Raw genomic sequence first — 16318 nt, 5'->3', positions numbered from 1 at the left:
GAACAACGAATCAATGCAACCTTCTTATTTCCTATCAGATGTCCAGAATCGCAAATGCACAAACACATTCTCATACAAGTCATCTAGTGCTAGAATTGTGAACTAACAATAACTAAAAAAAATGTATGAACGCTTCCCAGGAAGAGGAACCCAACCAATGAAATGCTCAGAAGAGACTACACACATAGCCACAAAAACCTAACACCTGTTAGTATACCCTTCTCATTCCAGAGTCTCGAGAACCTGATGTAAGTACGAGATGTACGCCACACCCGCTCCCTGTCACGACGACGACGACAGGGAAGAGAGGTCCTCGAACACCGTCCGTATCTCCGGCCTCTCGGATGCGGACCGGATACACCGGATGGCGATGTGCAGCATGTCCTCCAGCTTGTTGGATGCGCCCCCTGAGCTTTCAGTTTCAACAATGCGCCCGTCGAAGCACTCAGAAGCACGCTCCTCCCTTGCCAGCATCCTCACCCAGTCCGTCAGGTCAACCGCGCCATCGCTCACACAAATGATCTCCCCCGCAATCCTCCCTGTCAGAAGCTCAAGCAGGATGACGCCAAAGGCATACACGTCGCTCTTGAGAGACGGGCATGGCTTGCTGGTGCTTGCAAACTCAGGAGGGGAGTACCCAAGAGCCCCTGCATTCAGGACCTGCTCGGCCATGCCCACCGGAGTCATCAGCCTGTGAAGGCTGTAATCAGTTACCAGAGCAGACGGGCTGGTGTCCTGAAGCAGGACGTTGGACGACTTGAGGTTGCCATGTGGGATCACCCGCTCATTGTGCAGGTAATCTAGACAGTGGGCAATGCTGATCGCGATATCAAGCCGCTGGCCCACCGACAGAGGTGCAAGATCCCGCTCTTCAATCTCTGAAAGATGACACAAAAGAAATGCATCAGAATACATACAAATCAGCTGCAGCTAGAATTTGATTTAGAGAGAGCTGAGAACCATTACCAGACAGGTAGGTAGACAGAGATGTGGCATCCACATAGTCTGATATGATGATCCTCTCGTGCTCCTTGGGACCCCAGTAGTAGCCTCGCAGTGAGACTAGACTGGGATGTTTGACGCTGCCGAGCTTCTTTATTTCACGGGAAAACTCTTTCTTGCTCTTAGCAAACCCCTCCTTCAGCCACTTCACTGTCAGCACATACCCATTGTCAAGAGTAGCCTTGTAGGATGTCCCGTGACAGCTCCGGCCGATGATCTCTGCCGGAGCACGAGAGAGCTCTTCAGCCGTAAACAACACCGAATTGTCGAAAAGATGCAAGTCCCCAACCAGTTTGTCAGGAGAGTGCACCCTCAAGATGGAGTGATGATGGTGCGAGCGCACATCAGAAGGTGATGATATCAATGAAGGCATCGAAGAAGTTGTGCTATCTTTAAGGCTGGAAATGCTACCGGTTGGCTGATCCACAGATTGTGCTTCATGCTGTCCTTCCATGCCACCACGAGGCACGGAAACACCTCCATACTCTGCAGACGGTGATGATCCTAGCGAGACATCATGCATTTCAGAACTTGGAATTTCTGCACGTCTCTGAGGAGCACCCTGTCCTTGATTTACAGAATTCTTATTTTGGCCCTTGCCTTTTTCGCTGCTCTTCCAGTTAGAGATCTTCCAATGGACAAGTAAAAGGACAATGATCCCGGTAACAAAGACAATAACACATGCAATCAATGCATACAGAATTCCACGCTTCATACCATGTTTCCTCCCACCTGATCCTTCAGGACTATTTGGTGACCCAGAGCGGGGAAGAACAAGTAGTTCATTCCCTGGATGGAAAGATGAATCAGGAAATTTCAGCAAACTGTTCGGAACGGGGCCAGACAAATTGTTGCATGATACATTGAACTCTACAAGATCGTCCGGGAGGCCATCAGGTATGCTACCATCGAAATGGTTGCTTGACAAGTCAATGTGCAGCAAATGCTTTAGCTTGGTGATTGATGTTGGAATTTGCCCAGTAAAGTTGTTCAGGCAAAGATCCAACAACACCAATCCACTCAAACGACCGATGCCGGAAGGCAGTGGACCGCCAAAAGAATTGTTTGAAAGATCAAGAAATGAAAGGTTTGAGGTCTGTACAGGAAGAACTGACAGGTCTATAGTAGTTGAATTGTTGGTTTCAGAACTGGGAAGAGGCAGAGTTCCTGCGAAACTGTTTCCTGAAAGATTAAGATAGGTCAGCTTAGCTGCTGTAAAGAGATTTTTCAGTAAAGCTCCATGCAGCTGATTGAGACTAAGATCTATGGCAATCAACTCGGGATAGCTTCCGAGAACAGTCGGCAATTCTCCTGCTAGCAAGTTATCAGAAATCCTCAATGAAGTCAGCCTCAAAAATTGGGTAGTCTGAACGGGCCAGGTTCCTGTTAATCTATTTGAGCTCAAATCAATCATCTCAACATAATCTCCCCATGTATGGACAACTGATATGTTCCCTGAAAGCATGTTTCTACTCAAATCAACCACTGAACAGCTCCCAAATGTGATTGGTAAAGTTCCCTGAAGGCTGTTAGATGACAGATTCAGGTACTTCAGATTCACTGATGTTACACGCCTAATTGGACCTGTGTAGTACAAGGGTTTAGATAAAATTAGTAATCGCAACACATCATCATTCACAAACATAGTATGGATTGCTTCGGTGCTCTGGAGGTTATTATGGCAACGGGAAAAGAAACGTGTTCAATACATGCATTGTTTGCATGGGTTATTACACTGCAACATATTAATTGTTCAAGCATAAGGCAAAAGTGGTAGCACGAACGACAAGTTTAATAAGGGAAAGCTTAAAACGATTTGTTTTTAACACAATCCTGTGAAATGAAGAGTAGAAAAATAAATCTACCTGTGAGCTGGTTGCAGCTAAGGTCAAGTTGAGTCAACACCATGGAGGTTTCCCGGAATAGCGCTTCTGGAATGGACCCCGAGAACTTATTGTTCTGCAGAAGCAACACCTTGAGGGAGATCATGAAGTTAAATGACGGGACGTTGCCACTAAGCGCATTGTAACTTGCATCGAACACCTCGAGGCTGTCGAACAAAGGCGTCGGATCGCTCTCAAATACTGGCCCTGACAGCACATTATGGCTAACATTCAGGTACTGCAGAGTGCTAGCCACAGATGAGTTATCAGAGATTGATGCCAGGGACCCCGAGAACTGATTGCAGCTGAAATCAACATGGACCGGGCTCTGCAGCTGCGCAAATATGTCATCCAATTTGCCGACGAAGCCGTTGCCTCGGAGATCCAAGTACTTCAATTTCCTCAGGCTTCTGAAACCCACCGGCAATGCACCACCAAAGCCATTGGAGGAGAGATTGAGATGCCCCAGGTTGCTCAGTTTGGTGAATTCGGCCGGAATGGAGCCGGCGAACCTGTTGTTGGACAGATCCAGGTGCTGCAAGGAAGCAAGAGACCCCAGCGCACGGGGCAAGACCCCTTCCAATTTGTTGCCGGACAGGGACAGGTTCTGAAGCATGGTCATCGTTGCGAGCGCCGACAAGCTGGCGTTGCCCACAAGCCCAATGCCATCGAACGCTATGGAAAGAATCTGGCCGCCGTTGCACTGCACGCCATGCCAATCGATGGGGCAGCCGTCAGAGTCGGACGAGCTGGTCGGGTTCCAAGGAGCGGCCTGGCGGCGGGACGGGTCTTGCCGGATGCCCCTGCCAAACTCCAGCAGCGCCTCCATGTCCGAGCCAGCCACGGCCCAAATCCAGAAACACAGGATGACGAGCCGCATTGCAAGATCCAACCTTGACGCCAGACGAAGCGATAATGTGGGTGGTGTTGGGTAGGTAGGGTTTAAGGCACTTGGAGTTGAGAGAAAAGATTAAGGGTGAAATTTTTTGGGGATTTTTGCCGGCACCGAACTCGGGGCGGGTCAAGAAGAAGGGGAAATTGCGGCAAATGAAGGAGCACAAGAAGCTGCGGTGCGGGGAAATTCCCAACCAAAATCACAGCGGATGTGAGGTGGGTAATTTGGGGCAAATACATCCAGGCGCCAAACTGAGACCAAGAAGTCGGCAGTGTGGCCAAGAACAAGGGCAAACACAGAGACACGCGGCGACGCTGCGTCAAGAAACAAAATCCATCCAAGCGTGAAGCTGGGCAGGAGAGATTGGAGCAATGGCTGCTGTCCAAGCCGAGTAAGTAGAACCCTGCAATCCGAACCGAACCAAACACTCAGCTGAAGATGCCAGATTAGTAGACACAAACAAAATGGAGCGAGCTCAAGGAGGGAGGGAGGGTAAGCTGCACACCTAGACTCGCCCGGGCGCTTTCCGGGTCGCTGCTCCTCTCTCTGATTGGAATCTTGAAGGAATTTGGTCTGGTGGCTACAGAATGCAGCGTCTACCTTTTGGGGCAGCAAGGGGAGACCGGGCAAACGGAGAGCTCATGGCCTTGCCCGTGCTCGGCGTGTACTACACCGCTGCTACTGCCGAGAGAGAGAGAGGGAGCAGGTGAAAAGAGAATTAAAAGGGTCCGGTGACACTGCAGGACTGGGGGCACATTTCACAGTGAGATTGTCAACTCAAAAGTGTGTCCGTGCCAAAAGAAAAGAAAAGAAAAGGGTCTGGATTTACTTTTAAGGAAAAGTGATCTGTAAAGCGGAAGCAAAACAAGGCAAGGCTTTCCCTGACAAATCACAAAGTTACCAGCAGCAGCAGAGGAGGGAAGATAAGCAAATTCTTAGCCGCCGGGATTATCCAGAAATCCTGTCAGTGTTACTACTAGTAGTACATTTCAAAAGAAGATGCTACTAGCAATAATAATTGAGTCATCCTAGGTTGGATACTAGGATGAGAAAATAATCTGGGACACTCTCAGAATAAATCTGAGAAAGCTGCAGCATTATTTGAGACTCATTAGCGCTAAGACGAAAACCATGATGACGAGTGCTAATCTCCCTGCAGGCCAACGTGCAGCGCCAGATATGCTCGCCTCGGCTTCCGGTGCTTGGATCGAAGAGAAAGAGGGGACACCCACCCTTGTAACCGGTGCACAAAGGTCGCGGTCTCATCCTGCCATCTCCTCTCCTGCCGCACCCCCTTAGAGCAAGTACAATAAGGTGATGTAGGCGGGCTGTAAGACATTAAATATTATATTCTTGCTTACTTGGAAGAGAGAGAAGAGGAGAGAGAAGAGAAGCGGGCTACTAGTTAACAGCCGGCTGCAGCACGTGCTCCTAGGTACTTTGTGAGAGAGTGAGGTGGGCCATGTATCAACAAAGTAGTACATATTTATATCTAGCTATTGTACTTGTTGGCTATAAGCTTGACTATATGTGACATGGCAACATCATATAGCCAGCAGCTGGCTATATTATTAACCATGCTCTTACCCCATACAGGATCCAGCGCAAAGCACACCTTTTCTTTTGTTTCCAAGGGTTACTCCACGCACGACCCCATCATATCCGTCTGCGTCCGTTTAGGGTAAATGGACTTAGCAGGCCCTCCAACGGGCAGCCGCAAGCGGACCACCATCCGTTTTCTGTCTGTTTTCGACCCATTCGCAGCCCAAGCTTGAGCCGAGTTTGCGACCGAACGGACAATGCGTGGACGGGCGGGGGCGCATCCTTGTCCTCCCTTGGCCCGCCCGTCGGTGGCACTTTTCCTCCCTTTCCTCCAAAACACTCCCGCGCCCTGCCCTTCCCCCTCCATCCATCCATAATGGCCGACGAGGTGAATCCCGTCGACCCACCAACCGCCGCCCGCCCCCCGGCGAAGACAAAGAAGCCTCGGTCGGAGCTCACGCCGGCGGAGATCGCCAAGCTCGGCGCCGAATCCGCCGGCCGCTGGCTTTGTTGCCGACGCCAAAACTTGACCATTTTGAAGGCCGGCTAGTGTGTCGGCCGCTGCCTTTGTTACCGGCGTCAAAACTTGTCCATTTTGAAGGCTGGCTAGTGTGTCGGGCGCTAGCTTTGTTGTCGGTGCTAAACTTGGGGTGACCATTCTGTACGCCGCTTACTTTGTTGCCGGCCGGCATGATCTAGTGTGAACTATGGCCGCTGCCATACGTTTTTTTGTTTGCATGCACAACGAACGAGATGCGGCTGAAATGCGGCCATGTGTTGGGTGCATGGCCGCCGCATCCATAAATCCGAGCGGACACAACCGCATTGCCACCCCTAAGCGGACGAAACGGATGTCTATTTGGGGTCGTGCGTTAGAGTTGCCCTAAAAGCATCTCTAGCAGACCATGTAAACGGGATACTGTAAAATGATTTTGCGGCACCGCGAACGGCACAACAAAGCAGTTCCTTCAAAGCATACTGCTAGACAAACATAGGGTATGTGAAGGCTGCATGAGAGCAAAAGTTTCCTTCTCGACCCACTTTTGAGTGTTTGGTAGAGTGCATGAAGGGTGCATGAGTCCACACTAGCTTAACACAAATACATAAGAGCATGCATAAAGAGGGATGCTGAGATGAGCATGCACATGGAGGGAACAACTATGTTAAGATGAGAATGCAATCAAACACACCCTTAGTTGTTTCCACCATACTTCACATGAATTTAAACACGTTCATCGCACAAACTTAAGCATACTAGATTTAAGCCTAATCTAAGTTACTCATCCTTCTTGACGTGGAGATGATACTGTTGGAAATATGCCCTAGAGGCAATAATAAAAGTATTATTATATTTCAATGTTCATGATAAATGTCTTTTATTCATGCTATAACTGTATTATCCGGAAATCGTAATACACGTGTGAATACTTAGACCACAATATGTCCCTGGTGAGCCTCTAGTTGACTAGCTCGTTGTGATCAACAGATAGTCATGGTTTCCTGACTATGGACATTGGATGTCGTTGATAACGGGATCACATCATTAGGAGAATGATGTGATGGACAAGACTCAATCCTAAGCATAGCATAAAAGATCGTGTAGTTCGTTTTGCTAGAGCTTTGCCAATGTCAAGTATCTCTTCCTTCGACCATGAGATTGTGTAACTCCCGGATACCGTAAGAGTGCCTTGGGTGTATCAAACGTCACAACGTAACTGGGTGACTATAAAGGTGCATTACAGGTATCTCCGAAAGTATCTGTTGGGTTGACACGGATCGAGACTGGGATTTGTCACTCCGTATGACGGAGAGGTATCTCTGGGCCCACTCGGTAATGCATCATCATAATGAGCTCAATGTGACCAAGGTGTTGGACACGGGATCATGCATTACGGTACGAGTAAAGTGACTTGCCGGTAACGAGACTGAACAAGGTATTGGGATACCGATGATCGAGTCTCGGGCAAGTAACGTACCGATTGACAAAGGGAATTGCATACAGGGTTTGATCGAATCCTCGACATCGTGGTTCATCCGATGACAACATCGAGGAGCATGTGGGAGCCATCATGGGTATCCAGATCCCGCTGTTGGTTATTGACATGAGAGTGTCTAGGTCATGTCTGGATGTCTCCCGAACCCGTAGGGTCTACACACTTAAGGTTCGGTGACGCTAGGGTTATTAGGAAGACTAGTATGTGACTACCGAATGTTGTTCGGAGTCCCGGATGGGATCCTGGACGTCACGAGGAGCTCCGGAAGGGTCCGGAGGTAAAGATTTATATATGGGAAGTTGTCAAACGGACACCGGGAAGTTTCGGGGTCATACCGGTATTGTACCGGGGCCACCGGAAGAGTTCCGGGGGTCCACCGGGAGGGGCCACCCCTCCCGGGGGGCCACATGGGCTGCGTGGGGCAGGGAGCCAGCCCCTGGTGGGCTGGCCGCACCCCCTCCCTTGGGCCCATGCGCCTAGGGTTGAGGGGGGAACCCTAGAGGGGGCGCCCCCCTTGGCTTGGGGGGCAAGCCACCCTCTCCCCCTCTCCCCTTGGCCGCCGCACCCCCCCTAGATGGGTTCTAGGGGGCCGGCCCCCTTCTCCCTTCCCCCTATAAATAGAGGGGTGAGGGGAGGGCAGCCGTACCACCCTCCAAGGCGCAGCCCTCCCCTCCCCAACACCTCTCCTCCTCCGTTGTGTGCTTGGCGAAGCCCTGTCGGAGTACTGCCTCTCCACCATCACCACGCCGTCGTGCTGCCGGTGGAGCTGTCTTCCTCAACCTCTCCTTCCCCCTTGCTGGATCAAGAAGGAGGAGACGTCTCCCGTCCCGTAGGTGTGTTGAACGCGGAGGTGCTGTCCGTTCAGCACTTGGTCATCGGTGATTCGAATCACATCGAGTACGACTACATCATCACCATGCAAGCTTCCGCACGCGATCTACAAGTGGTATGTAGATGCAAACTCTCTCCCTTGACTCGTTGCTTAGATGAACTCATAGATGGATCTTGGTGAAACCGTAGGAAAAATTTTAATTTTCTGCAACGTTCCCCAACAGTGGCATCATGAGCTAGGTCTATGCGTAGTTCTCTTTGCACGAGTAGAACACAATTTGTTGTGGGCGTGGATTTTGTCATCTTACTTGCCTCTACTAGTCTTTTCTTGCTCAAACGGTATTGTGGGATGAAGCGGCCCGGACCAACCTTACACGTACGCTTACGTGAGACCGGTTCCACCGACTGACATGCACTAGTTGCATAAGGTGGCTGGCGGGTGTCTGTCTCTCCCACTTTAGTTGGAGCGGAATCGATGAACATGGCCCTTATGAAGGGTAAATAGAAGTTGACAAAATCACGTTGTGGTGATTCGTAGGTAAGAAAACGTTCTTGCTAGAACCCAATTGCAGCCACGTAAAAGATGCAACAACAATTAGAGGACGTCTAACTTGTTTTTGCAGCGATTGATCATGTGATGTGATATGGCCAGAAGTTGTGATGAATGATGAATTGTGATGTATGAGATCATGTTCTTTGTAATAGGATTCACGACTTGCATGTCGATGAGTATGACAACCGGCAGGAGCCATAGGAGTTGTCTTTATTTTTTGTATGACCTGCGTGTCATTGAATAACGCCATGTAAACTACTTTACTTTATTGCTAAATGTTAGTCATAGAAGTAGAAGTAGTCGTTGGCGTGACAACTTCATGAAGACACGATGATGGAGATCATGATGATGGAGATCATGGTGTCAAGCCGGTGACAAGATGATCATGGAGCCCCGAAGATGAAGATCAATGGAGCTATATGATATTGGCCATATCATGTCACGACTATATAATTGCATGTGATGTTTATTATGTTTATGCATCTTGTTTACTTAGGACGACGGTAGTAAATAAGATGATCCCTTACAAAAATTTCAAGAAGTGTTCTCCCCTAACTGTGCACCGTTGCTACAGTTCGTCGCTTCTAAGCACCACGTGATGATCGGGTGTGATGGATTCTTACGTTCACATACAACGGGTGTAAGACAGTTTTACACAGCGAAAACACTTAGGGTTAACTTGACGAGCCTAGCATGTGCAGACATGGCCTCGGAACACGGAGACCGAAAGGTCGAACACGAATCGTATGGAAGATACGATCAACATGAGAATGTTCACCGACGATGACTAGTCCGTCTCACATGATGATCGGACACGGGCTAGTCGACTCGGATCGTGTAACACTTAGATGACTAGAGGGATGTCTAATCTAAGTGGGAGTTCATAATTTGATTAGAACTTTATTATCATGAACTTAGTCTAAAACCTTTGCAAATATGTCTTGTAGATCAATGGCCAACGCTAATGTCAACATGAACTTCAACGCGTTCCTAGAGAAAACCAAGCTGAAAGATGATGGCAGCAACTATACGGACTGGGTCCGGAACCTGAGGATCATCCTCATAGCTGCCAGGAAACAATATGTCCTAGAAGGACCGCTAGGTGACTCTCCCGTCCCAGAGAACCAAGACATTATGAATGCTTGGCAGTCTCGTGCTGATGATTACTCCCTCGTTCAGTGCGGCATGCTTTACAGCTTAGAACCGGGGCTCCAAAAGCGTTTTGAGCACCACGGAGCATATGAGATGTTCGAAGAGCTGAAACTAGTTTTTCAAGCTCATGCCCGGGTCGAGAGATATGATGTCTCCGACAAGTTCTACAGTTGTAAGATGGAGGAAAACAGTTCTGTCGGTGAGCACATCCTGAAGATGTCTGGGTTGCACAACCGTATGACCCAGCTGAACATTAACCTCCCAGATGAGGCAGTCATTGACAGAATCCTCCAGTCGCTCCCACCAAGCTACAAGAGCTTTGTGATGAACTACAACATGCAGGGGATGGAAAAGACCATTCCTGAAGTGTTCTCGATGCTGAAGTCAGCAGAGGCTGAAATCAAGAAAGAACATCAAGTGTTGATGGTCAATAAGACCACTAAGTTCAAGAAGGGCAAGGGTAAGAAGAACTTCAAGAAGGACGGCAAAGATGTTGCCGCGCCTGGTAAGCCAGTTACTGGGAAGAAGTCAAAGAATGGACCCAAGCCTGAGACTGAGTGCTTTTATTGCAAGGGGAAGGGTCACTGGAAGCGGAACTGCCCCAAATACTTAGCGGATAAGAAGGCCGGCAACACCAAAGGTATATTTGATATACATGTGATTGATGTGTACCTTACCAGTACTCGTAGTAACTCCTGGGTATTTGATACCGGTGCCGTTGCTCATATTTGTAACTCACAGCAGGAGCTGCAGAATAAACGGAGACTGGCGAAGGACGAGGTGATGATGCGCGTCGGGAATGGTTCCAGAGTCGATGTGATCGCCGTCGGCACGCTGCCTCTACATTTACCTACGGGATTAGTTTTGAACCTTAATAATTGTTATTTAGTGCCAAGTTTGAGCATGAACATTGTATCTGGATCTCGTTTAATACGAGATGGCTACTCATTTAAGTCTGAGAATAATGGTTGTTCGATTTATATGAGAGATATGTTTTATGGTCATGCTCCGATGGTCAATGGTTTATTCTTAATGAATCTCGAGCGTAATATTACACATGTTCATAGTGTAGATGCCAAAAGATTTAAAGTTGATAACGATAGTCCCACATACTTGTGGCACTGCCGCCTTGGTCACATTGGTGTGAAGCGCATGAAGAAGCTCCATGCCGATGGACTTTTAGAGTCTCTTGATTATGAATCGTTTGACACGTGCGAACCATGCCTTTTGGGCAAAATGACCAAGACTCCGTTCTCCGGAACAATGGAGCGAGCAACCAACTTGTTGGAAATCATACATACCGATGTGTGCGGTCCAATGAGCGTTGAGGCTCGCGGAGGATATCGTTATGTTCTCACTCTCACAGATGACTTGAGTAGATATGGGTATGTCTACTTAATGAAACACGAGTCTGAGACCTTTGAAAAGTTCAAGGAATTTCAGAATGAGGTAGAGAATCAACGTGACCGAAAGATAAAATTCTTACGATCAGATCGTGGAGGAGAATACTTAAGTCACGAATTTGGTACACACTTAAGGAAATGTGGAATCGTTTCACAGCTCACGCCGCCTGGAACACCTCAGCGAAACGGTGTGTCCGAACGTCGTAATCGCACCCTATTGGATATGGTGCGGTCTATGATGTCTCTTACCGATTTACCGCTATCATTTTGGGGATACGCTCTAGAGACAGCTACATTCACTTTAAATAGGGCACCGTCTAAATCCGTTGAGACGACACCGTATGAATTATGGTTTGGAAAGAAACCTAAGCTGTCGTTTCTAAAAGTTTGGGGATGCGATGCTTATGTCAAGAAACTTCAACCTGAAAAGCTCGAACCCAAGTCGGAAAAATGCGTATTCATAGGATACCCTAAGGAAACTGTCGGGTATACCTTCTACTTAAGATCCGAAGGCAAGATCTTTGTTGCCAAGAACGGATGCTTTCTGGAAAAAGAGTTTCTCTCGAAAGAAGTAAGTGGGAGGAAAGTAGAACTCGATGCAGTACTACCTCTTGAGCGGGAAAGTGGCGCAGCGCAGGAAACCGTTCCTGTGATGCCCACACCAACTGAAGAGGAAAACAATGATGATGATCAAGGTACTTCGGATCAAGTTACTGCTGAACTTCGTAGGTCCACTAGGACACGTTCCGCACCAGAGTGGTACGGCAACCCTGTCCTGGAAATCATGTTGTTAGACAACAATGAACCTTCGAACTATGAAGAAGCGATGGCGGGCCCGGATTCCAAGAAATGGCTTGAAGCCATGAAATCCAAGATAGAATCCATGTATGAAAACAAAGTATGGACTTTGACAGACTTGCCCGATGATCGGCGAGCGATAGAAAACAAATGGATTTTTAAGAAGAAGACGGACGCGGATGGAAATGTTACCATCTATAAGGCTCGACTTGTCGCTAAGGGTTATCGACAAGTTCAAGGGATTGACTACGACGAGACTTTCTCTCCCGTAGCGAAGCTGAAATCCGTCCGAATCATGTTAGCGATTGCCGCATACTATGATTATGAGATATGGCAAATGGACGTCAAAACGGCATTCCTTAACGGGCATCTTAAGGAAGAACTGTATATGATGCAGCCGGAAGGTTTTGTCGATCCTCGGAACGCTAACAAAGTATGCAAGCTCCAGCGATCCATTTATGGACTGGTGCAAGCATCTCGGAGTTGGAACATTCGCTTTGATGAGATGATCAAAGCGTTTGGGTTTATGCAGACTTATGGAGAAGCCTGCGTTTACAAGAAAGTGAGTGGGAGCTCTGTAGCATTTCTCATATTATATGTAGATGACATACTCTTGATGGGAAATAATATAGAATTTCTGGACAGCATTAAGGCCTACTTGAATAAGTGTTTTTCAATGAAGGACCTTGGAGAAGCTGCTTATATATTAGGCATCAAGATCTATAGAGATAGATCGAGACGCCTCATAGGTCTTTCACAAGGCACATACCTTGATAAGATTTTGAAGAGGTTCAAAATGGATCAGTCCAAGAAGGGGTTCTTGCCTATGTTACAAGGTGTGAGATTGCGCTCGGCTCAGTCACCGACCACGGCAAAAGATAAAGAAGAGATGAGTGTCATCCCCTATGCTTCAGCCATAGGATCTATTATGTATGCCATGCTGTGTACCAGACCCGATGTAAACCTTGCCGTAAGTTTGGTAGCAAGATACCAAAGTAATCCCGGCAAGGAACACTGGACAGCGGTCAAGAATATCCTGAAGTACCTGAAAAGGACGAAGGACATGTTTCTCGTTTATGGAAGAGATGAAGAGCTCGTCGTAAAGGGTTACGTCGACGCTAGCTTCGACTCAGATCTGGATGACTCTAAGTCACAAACCGGATACGTGTATATGTTGAATGGTGGAGCAGTAAGCTGGTGCAGCTGCAAGCAGAGCGTCGTGGCGGGATCTACGTGTGAAGCGGAGTACATGGCAGCCTCGGAGGCAGCGCATGAAGCGATTTGGATGAAGGAGTTCATCACCGACCTAGGAGTCATACCCAATGCGTCGGGGCCGATCAAACTCTTCTGTGACAACACTGGAGCTATTGCCCTCGCCAAGGAGCCCAGGTTTCACAAGAAGACCAGGCACATCAAGCGTCGTTTCAACTCCATCCATGAAAATGTTCAAGATGGAGACATAGAGATTTGCAAAGTGCACACGGATCTGAATGTCGCAGATCCGCTGACTAAACCTCTCTCGCGTGCAAAACATGATCAACACCAGAACTCTATGGGTGTTCGATTCATCACAATGTAACTAGATTGGTGACTCTAGTGCAAGTGGGAGACCGTTGGAAATATGCCCTAGAGGCAATAATAAAAGTATTATTATATTTCAATGTTCATGATAAATGTCTTTTATTCATGCTATAACTGTATTATCCGGAAATCGTAATACACGTGTGAATACTTAGACCACAATATGTCCCTGGTGAGCCTCTAGTTGACTAGCTCGTTGTGATCAACAGATAGTCATGGTTTCCTGACTATGGACATTGGATGTCGTTGATAACGGGATCACATCATTAGGAGAATGATGTGATGGACAAGACCCAATCCTAAGCATAGCATAAAAGATCGTGTAGTTCGTTTTGCTAGAGCTTTGCCAATGTCAAGTATCTCTTCCTTCGACCATGAGATCGTGTAACTCCCGGATACCGTAAGAGTGCCTTGGGTGTATCAAATGTCACAACGTAACTGGGTGACTATAAAGGTGCATTACAGGTATCTCCGAAAGTATCTGTTGGGTTGACACGGATCGAGACTGGGATTTGTCACTCCGTATGACGGAGAGGTATCTCTGGGCCCACTCGGTAATGCATCATCATAATGAGCTCAATGTGACCAAGGTGTTGGACACGGGATCATGCATTACGGTACGAGTAAAGTGACTTGCCGGTAATGAGACTGAACAAGGTATTGGGATACCGACGATCGAGTCTCGGGCAAGTAACGTACCGATTGACAAAGGGAATTGCATACAGGGTTTGATCGAATCCTCGACATCGTGGTTCATCCGATGACAACATCGAGGAGCATGTGGGAGCCATCATGGATATCCAGATCCCGCTGTTGGTTATTGACCTGAGAGCGTCTAGGTCATGTCTGCATGTCTCCCGAACCCGTAGGGTCTACACACTTAAGGTTCGGTGACGCTAGGGTTATTAGGAAGACTAGTATGTGACCACCGAATGTTGTTCGGAGTCCCGGATGGGATCCTGGACGTCACGAGGAGCTCCGGAAGGGTCCGGAGGTAAAGATTTATATATGGGAAGTTGTCAAACGGACACCGGGAAGTTTCGGGGTCATACCGGTATTGTACCGGGGCCACCGGAAGAGTTCCGGGGGTCCACCGGGAGGGGCCACCCCTCCCGGGGGGCCACATGGGCTGCGTGGGGCAGGGAGCCAGCCCCTGGTGGGCTGGCCGCACCCCCTCCCTTGGGCCCATGCGCCTAGGGTTGAGGGGGGAACCCTAGAGGGGGCGCCCCCCTTGGCTTGGGGGGCAAGCCACCCTCTCCCCCTCTCCCCTTGGCCGCCGCACCCCCCCTAGATGGGTTCTAGGGGGCCGGCCCCCTTCTCCCTTCCCCCTATAAATAGAGGGGTGAGGGGAGGGCAGCCGCACCACCCTCCAAGGCGCAGCCCTCCCCAACACCTCTCCTCCTCCGTTGTGTGCTTGGCGAAGCCCTGTCGGAGTACTGCCTCTCCACCATCACCACGCCGTCGTGCTGCCGGTGGAGCTGTCTTCCTCAACCTCTCCTTCCCCCTTGCTGGATCAAGAAGGAGGAGACGTCTCCCGTCCCGTACGTGTGTTGAACACGGAGGTGTTGTCCGTTCAGCACTTGGTCATCGGTGATTCGAATCACGTCGAGTACGACTACATCATCACCTTGCAAGCTTCCGCACGCGATCTACAAGTGGTATGTAGATGCAAACTCTCTCCCTTGACTCGTTGCTTAGATGAACTCATAGATGGATCTTGGTGAAACCGTAGGAAAATTTTTAATTTTCTGCAACGTTCCCCAACAGATACTTCATCACGGAGCTTGAGAGGATGAAGGCGAGGTTGTAGTCCTCCTTGGCCGCTTCGAGCCGCGGGGCGGTGCCTTCTTCTTCGGTGGCGACTACATCCTTTGCCTTGACGAACTTGTGCTTCGTCTCGCGGAGGCGCTTGGTGGTCAGCCAAAGGATATCGTGGAGGTGGTCGAAATCCCTCCACGCCCTCCGGCCGCCGCTGCAAGAGAGGCCACCGCGCTCCCTCGCCTGCACGCGGCGCCATTCCTCCACAGGAGGGCGGATGGCGGAGCTCCCGGCCTCGTCATCGTGGCGGGTTTGTTTGTCAGCGGCCCCCTCGGCCACCATGCCCGCGTCCCTCGCTCGACATCGAGGCGGTCGAAGAGTTGTTGTGCGCGTGAAAAGGCGGCTGGAGACAGAGAGATTGCGCGGAGGAGGGTTCGAGATTTACATGATAGGAACCCTAAATCGACCGGGATCCGTAAATATAGCGGAGACGTCGGGGTTTTACGGCCGCCCGTATATTTTTCATGGACCGGGCCTTTTTATAAGATCTGCTTGGGCCGAATTTTTTTACGGATCATATAAATCAACGGGGATTTTAAGGGCCGGCGAGCTCCGGGATCTACCAGAGATGCTCTAACCTAATTGATGTCGGGACATGACATGACCCCGTCGCCATCCTACTCACAATCAAGCACGAAAATTATAAATCTGACTGAGGTAGTAGGATGCTGATTTAGAATAGAGGAATATTGAACTACTCTTCCATAAATTCTCGTGTAACACTAAAAGGGTAACAATGAGTAATGGAGTATACTTAATTTCCACTGTAGTCAGTCTGGTGAATAAATACGGGGAGTACCAGCGGGAAACACACGGGACTATTGCCGCCGTAGCAAATCAACCGACTTTGGGGCGCTACTTAATTA

At 49.0% G+C, this 16318-nt stretch overlaps 1 protein-coding gene across 1 annotated transcript; it reads right to left on the bottom strand.

The window, feature by feature from the left end:
- Window positions 1–4482, bottom strand: LOC119290668 (probable inactive receptor kinase At5g10020). The gene is made up of 4 exons (XM_037569302.1): window positions 4286–4482; window positions 2868–4183; window positions 967–2586; window positions 1–878 (listed from the first exon to the last, which is right to left on the bottom strand). Exons 2-4 carry the CDS (start codon window positions 3763–3765, stop codon window positions 283–285), a joined length of 3114 nt encoding a protein of 1037 aa, XP_037425199.1. The 5' UTR covers window positions 3766–4183; window positions 4286–4482; the 3' UTR covers window positions 1–282.
- Window positions 4483–16318: the final 11836 nt, after the last annotated feature.

This window comes from Triticum dicoccoides, chromosome 4B, assembly GCF_002162155.2.
Source record: "Triticum dicoccoides isolate Atlit2015 ecotype Zavitan chromosome 4B, WEW_v2.0, whole genome shotgun sequence".
NCBI lineage: Eukaryota > Viridiplantae > Streptophyta > Magnoliopsida > Poales > Poaceae > Triticum > Triticum dicoccoides.
The sequence above is the reverse complement of the archived record's forward strand: the minus strand, read 5'-3'. Positions and strand labels throughout refer to the sequence as shown.

Coding starts and splice junctions, on each gene's coding strand:
- LOC119290668 (XM_037569302.1), bottom strand. CDS start 3,765: ATGCGGCTCGTCATCCTGTGTTTCTGGATTTGGGCCGTGGCTGGCTCG. Junction 2,587..2,867: donor TAGCTGCAACCAGCTCACAG/GTAGATTTATTT, acceptor TGTACTACACAG/GTCCAATTAGGCGTGTAACA. Junction 879..966: donor TCTGTCTACCTACCTGTCTG/GTAATGGTTCTC, acceptor GTCATCTTTCAG/AGATTGAAGAGCGGGATCTT.